At 40.3% G+C, this 5,352-nt stretch overlaps 1 protein-coding gene across 4 annotated transcripts in view; it reads left to right on the top strand.

Annotated features, from left to right (window-relative positions):
* LOC103479475 (contactin-associated protein-like 4) overlaps positions 1-5,352 on the top strand; it is a 152,677-nt gene that overhangs the window by 110,579 nt on the left and 36,746 nt on the right. For all 4 annotated transcript variants that reach the window (XM_017310027.1, XM_017310025.1, XM_017310026.1 and 1 more), the window contains exon 22: positions 2,804-3,022. In XM_017310027.1, the coding sequence (XP_017165516.1) occupies positions 2,804-3,022 (219 nt within the window). The remainder of the gene's footprint in view (positions 1-2,803; positions 3,023-5,352) is intronic.

Raw genomic sequence — 5,352 nt, 5'->3', positions numbered from 1 at the left:
ATGTCGACCCATGAAAGCTTAGCTGGAAAAGCTTCATGTTCGCAAACAATCTGTTGTTGCTTCATATTTGTATTCTAGTAACTTCTTGCTTCTCTGAACGTCGAACGTGCTCTGAAGGGTGATCTGTCGCGATAGAACTGTGGAGCAGATCAGAGAAAATCCTGTCTGCCAGATTACATTCAAGAGAGAAATTCCCTTGTGATATCATAGAGTGATGACATCAATGCTGATGTCATTGATACCATTGGAACTGAACATTCTATCCACCTTCATGAGAGGCTTACTGGGGAAACGATTATGGGTCTTACTTCTGGCGGCTAGTAAAAGTAGCAGTATTTCATTGTAATTTATAGGGTTTTTGGCTAATCTATATTCATGATAGACGTTACATCTCTTTTGTCGGTTAATACACTGTGCAGCAAGGCAGTATATTAACATTAGCACAAATATTAGCATTTCACTGCTCCCCATTAGCATCAGCCTTTTCCCTAAAAATAGCTTTTATCTATTTTTCTTATTTATTAGTCACCCTTAGTATACTGAATGGAGGAAGAAAATGTAAAACAACATGCTAGTGACAGCATTTAGGCTAATGTTAGCAATTTGGCTCATTTTAACTTGTAAACTAATTTTAACATACAGAATGGAGAAAATCCATGTTACTGAACATGTTTGTGACTCTCCGCATGCTATTGAGTACATTGCAGCTTACTTTAGCATTGATGCTAATTTGTAGCATCAGACGGGCACACTTTGGCAGGCCCCATTTAAATTTCTTCAGAAATGTTCTAGTTTTTTAATTATTATCATTATCATTTAATCTCCATGGCAAAACGCCTCAGTGGACTTAGCCCCGCCTTTGAGGACAAAGCTCCTCCTCCTCAGAGCTGCATTTTCCAAACTTACGGGTGCTTAACAGAGCACCCGTCGCTTGCGGCTTCTCGACTCTGCTCCTTCAGACTAGCCAGCAGCAATTAGCAAACACCTGGTGGAACTTTACATCTGCCGAATTCATTATATGAGCTACTGCTCCATGAAACGCTGGTAAAAATGCTGTTAAAGGGTTAAAGTGATGACTTTCTGAAGGTGGAGTTTCAGAATGATCTGGAGTTTTTAAAGAGTCAGAGGCCCAATTTCAAAGAAGTCATATTTATTTTAAGTCATATTTGATTTTTGTAGTTGTCACAATGTGTCTGGAAAATACATTGTACTGGCTCTTTAATGGAAATGGTGCAACTGTGTTTTTAGACATCAGCTGAATATTGATAAAAGTTTGCGCACATTTGTAGCGAGTGACAGACCTAATGATATTTTGTAAATAATCTGCCTGCAGAGGGTTTTCGTCACCCCAGCTGGTATAAATTTGATCTCCTCTGATGTAACCTTCCTCCCAGCTCAGTGCTGTCTGCAGGGTTTAACCCCCTTCATGTCAAAATGTGACCCACAACCCCCTCTGTCGAACCGGAGCGCGTACAAAGTCAAATCAGAATCAGAAAAAGCAGCGGCGAAGTGGATTTCCCGTCGCTTCCCCCCAGCCTCGTCATCCATCAGGCTAACTAATGGAGCCAGAAGGAACACAGGGAGGCTGGAGGAGACGTGATGTAGCGAGCAGAGCAACAGCTGAAAGACGGCTGTAATGTTTCCTCATCAACATGCAGATGTGTTCAGGTAACAGTCAGCTCTCAGTCATCTGATGCAGCTGTTTGTGTCGACTTTAGCAGCTGCTGTTTACGCTGCAGTGAGGAGTTCAGATGAGTGATGGAGAGGATGGAGCCGGTGAAATTAACAGATAAAGGCAGAGAGGGGATATTTGTCCCATGAAGTGATGGATGCAGACGTTAAAGCTGCATATTTGGCAGCTTGTCAGCTGGATTGAATGTTTTTATGAGCTGAAGTGAGTAATAACACGAAGCAATGAGCTTCAGTGACAGCCGAATGTTTGTGCGTATCGTGATTAACTAGACCAAAGGGGTTTTCAAACAACCTTTTTGAATTCTTTGTCTAAAAAGAAAGATGCATTCAGTCCTGAACCTCCAGTCCTGAGACACATAAAGACGGTTACAAAATCAGCCTTCTATCAACAGAAACAAAACTAAGGTTTTTATCTTTGGACCTAAAGAAGAACGATCTAGAGTCAAACAGCTTCAGTTATTATAACTAGAAACTAGAGATCAGGCTGAAATCTGGTAGTAGTGATGGACTCAGACCTGAACCTTCAGAGCCACATAAAGGCAGTCACAAAGTCGGTCTTCTATCACCTGAAGAACATCTCCAGGATTAGAGGACTTATGTCTCAGAAAGATCTAGAGAAACTCATCTATGTGTTTATCTTTAGTCGCATTGATTACTGCAACAGCGTCTTCACAGGTCTACCTAAAATAATCAATCAGATCCAGATGCTGCTGCTGAGTTCTGACTAAAACCAGGAACACAGAACACATCACCCAGTTTTACAGTCCCGACCATGGCTCCCTGTAGCTCAGACAATAGACTTTAAAATACTGATGTTAGTTTATAAATCTCTGAACGGCTTAAATATCTGCTGTTGTTATAGCAACCTTCCAGACCTCTCAGGTCTTCTGGTTCTGGTTCTGGTTCTGTTCTGCATCCCCAGAACCAAACATGGAGAATCAGCATTCAGCCGAAACACTGACTTCAGTAGTTTTTTTTTTAGCCACTAAAAACCCACCTGGTTTGAGCATATGTGATGTTTTTAACAATGGCACTCATCTAAAGCACTTTGAACTGCCTTGTTGCTGAAATGTGCTATACAAATAAACTTGATTGATTGATTGCTTCTCAGATTCGGACTCCTTGGATCCGGACCTGGCTCGGCTCGGCGCGCTCGGCTTCGCCGGCTGTCTTTCTGTGGTTCGGTATAACTCCATCAGCCCTCTGAAAGCGGCTCTGCTCCACCCGGACACCAGCCCAGTCGTCGTCCTCGGACCTTTGGTCCGGTCCAACTGCGGCTCGTCGGCTTCAGCCAATCCCTACTCAGCTGAGAACACGCACCACCTGTCAGGTAAAGTGTGACCTCAGTGTTATCACCTGCAAATACCTAAAATCCCTAAAATACTTATGACTTCCTCCTCTCTCTCGCTAAATAAAGGCCACCAGAGCCAACACAGCCTTTAATAAACAGAACATTATCCAGTCCCTCCAGCTTTTCCCAGTTCCTCCATCATGGAAATTCATGCAAAATCAACATGTCTAATTTTTTCAAGCTAATTCACAATTGTAAGTTTACTGTAAATTTTCTGCAAAAACTGTCAATATCATTGGATTTAAGTGGTGCAAACTCCCACCTCCAGGTGGCAGTATTTCTTTCCTCTACCACACTGCTGCCTCAGCCGTACTTGATGTCAAGTTACAGTCTGTAATCAATGTGGAGAGTCAGAAAAATCAAGCTACTTTAGCTCTTAATAGAATAAGTAAGACGGTGTATCCAATCTCCCTGCTTGTTATTTTTTCCCACCTATTTTTTCTATATGCAGGTTTTAGATTAAAAAATATTGCAAATTTTCATGCAAATATTTGTAAAGTAACGCCATTCTGATTGCAAAAAATCACAAATAAATTGCAAAATCCTGGAGGGAAAGATTATCATACCAGAGAAACTTTATGCTCACAAACAACCTCCACCGTCATCTGTATGGTCCGACTGTTGACTTCAGCTGTGTTACAAACAATTACTATATGATCGCGGAAAAACAAACATTTTGAACAGAGAAACTTTTATTTCGCTGAGTGAGAAGGAACTCGTGAAATTTACTTTTGGGAGTTTCTTCAAGTTTTACTGCAGTGAGAATCTTGACATAAAAGTTAAAACTCTCACTCCGTCTTTTTCTGTGTCCTAATAAGTGACCACGCCATTTTCTATCAGGAAAGTGTGTCTTAAAACCTCTTAACTGCTTTGAGAAACAATAGAAAGTTAGATTGTGACCCGTTTATGTTTCATACAAGCAACATTAAAGGTTTTCTGGTTGAAACCAGTTGAACCTGAGGAAGATAAATTAGATTCCTCCTGCCTGATTTAATGCACTTTAATGTTCAGAGCGTTTCATTTTATCAAATGCCTGCATTTAAATTGTTTTCTTTCTGTTTATGTTAAAAATAATCCTAGATGACGGACCGATCTGAGCATACAGGGTTCTGTTGAACAGCAGATGGACCTCAGTCGGAGCTCAGTGCAGAGTTTTTATCCTCAGGCCGCAGCTGCAAATATGATTCAAAAACAAGCACAGGCCCTTTCTCCTTGTTCTGGAAATAATTGCCCAGCCTTATGCTCTCTTGATTCACAGATGGTGTTTAAGTTATCAGCAGATGGGCAATGCATTAATATTTACTGAGGAAACAACAAAACAAATGTTTCTTAGACAATATTTTCATCGTCCTCTTGGAGATTTTTCTGCTCTGATCCCAAAAGGTTTGAGATTTTCAGGCTTGGAATGATTTTTATCTAGACGCATTTGAATGTATTTTGAATGTATTTAGGACGTTTTTTAATCGGCACAGGATTAAAATTATGCATGTAAACATAAACACAGTAACTATAAAACATATTTACAACCACTGGGTGCTTTATCCTTTCAACTGCTTTTACAAATCAGTCACGATCAACAATATTTGTCATTAATACGCACACTGGAAACCATCTTAGCAGTAGAATTGAATTGAATTGAATTGAATTGAATTGAATTGAATTGAATTGAATTGAACTGAACTGAATTGAATTGAATAGAATAGTCGCTGCCCAAACAGACGATAAATACACATGTAATTCATATACACATCTAGAAATGTAGACTATGTACAGAGCAGTTTAGAAAACAACAGAAGACCAAAGTTATTTCATACCTTCCAGATATCAGCATATTAATATCTCAGCTTCATAAGATGCATTTCCGTTTTAATATTTTAGGAAGTTTTCTCACCTCAGTTCCATCGTTGCAACATTTGTTACATTTTCAGCTGCTGCTGTGTCAAAACCTGTTCCCCTCCTCGCCTGTGGGGGCGCTGCACCAAGAACTACTGAAGGAAATGACAGAAAACCTCTGAACAAGACACTGAGCACAACTTCCTTCTTCACAAACTGTAAACAAAAATGGAGTAGCGTCAGATTTTAGTGGTTATAGGATTTCTGTTTTGTCTTTAGGAAAATACCATGAGCCATTTCTCCCTCTAGGCTAACGCTAGGCTAATGCAGTTATTTTGGTTTTATTTACCCAAAATGCCCTGCACTGTAGTCCATTTCCTGACTTTGGAGCGGTCTCTGGTCTGCTTGGCGTTCACATTTTCATTCAAACCGCACCAGGGTTTACTTTAACTGAGCCAAGAGCGAGGTTTGTAGGC

The sequence above is a fragment of the Poecilia reticulata genome, linkage group LG17 (genome assembly GCF_000633615.1).
Source record: "Poecilia reticulata strain Guanapo linkage group LG17, Guppy_female_1.0+MT, whole genome shotgun sequence".
Taxonomy (NCBI): domain Eukaryota; kingdom Metazoa; phylum Chordata; class Actinopteri; order Cyprinodontiformes; family Poeciliidae; genus Poecilia; species Poecilia reticulata.
Note: the sequence above shows the minus strand (reverse complement) of the source record. Positions and strands in the feature narration are given on the sequence as shown.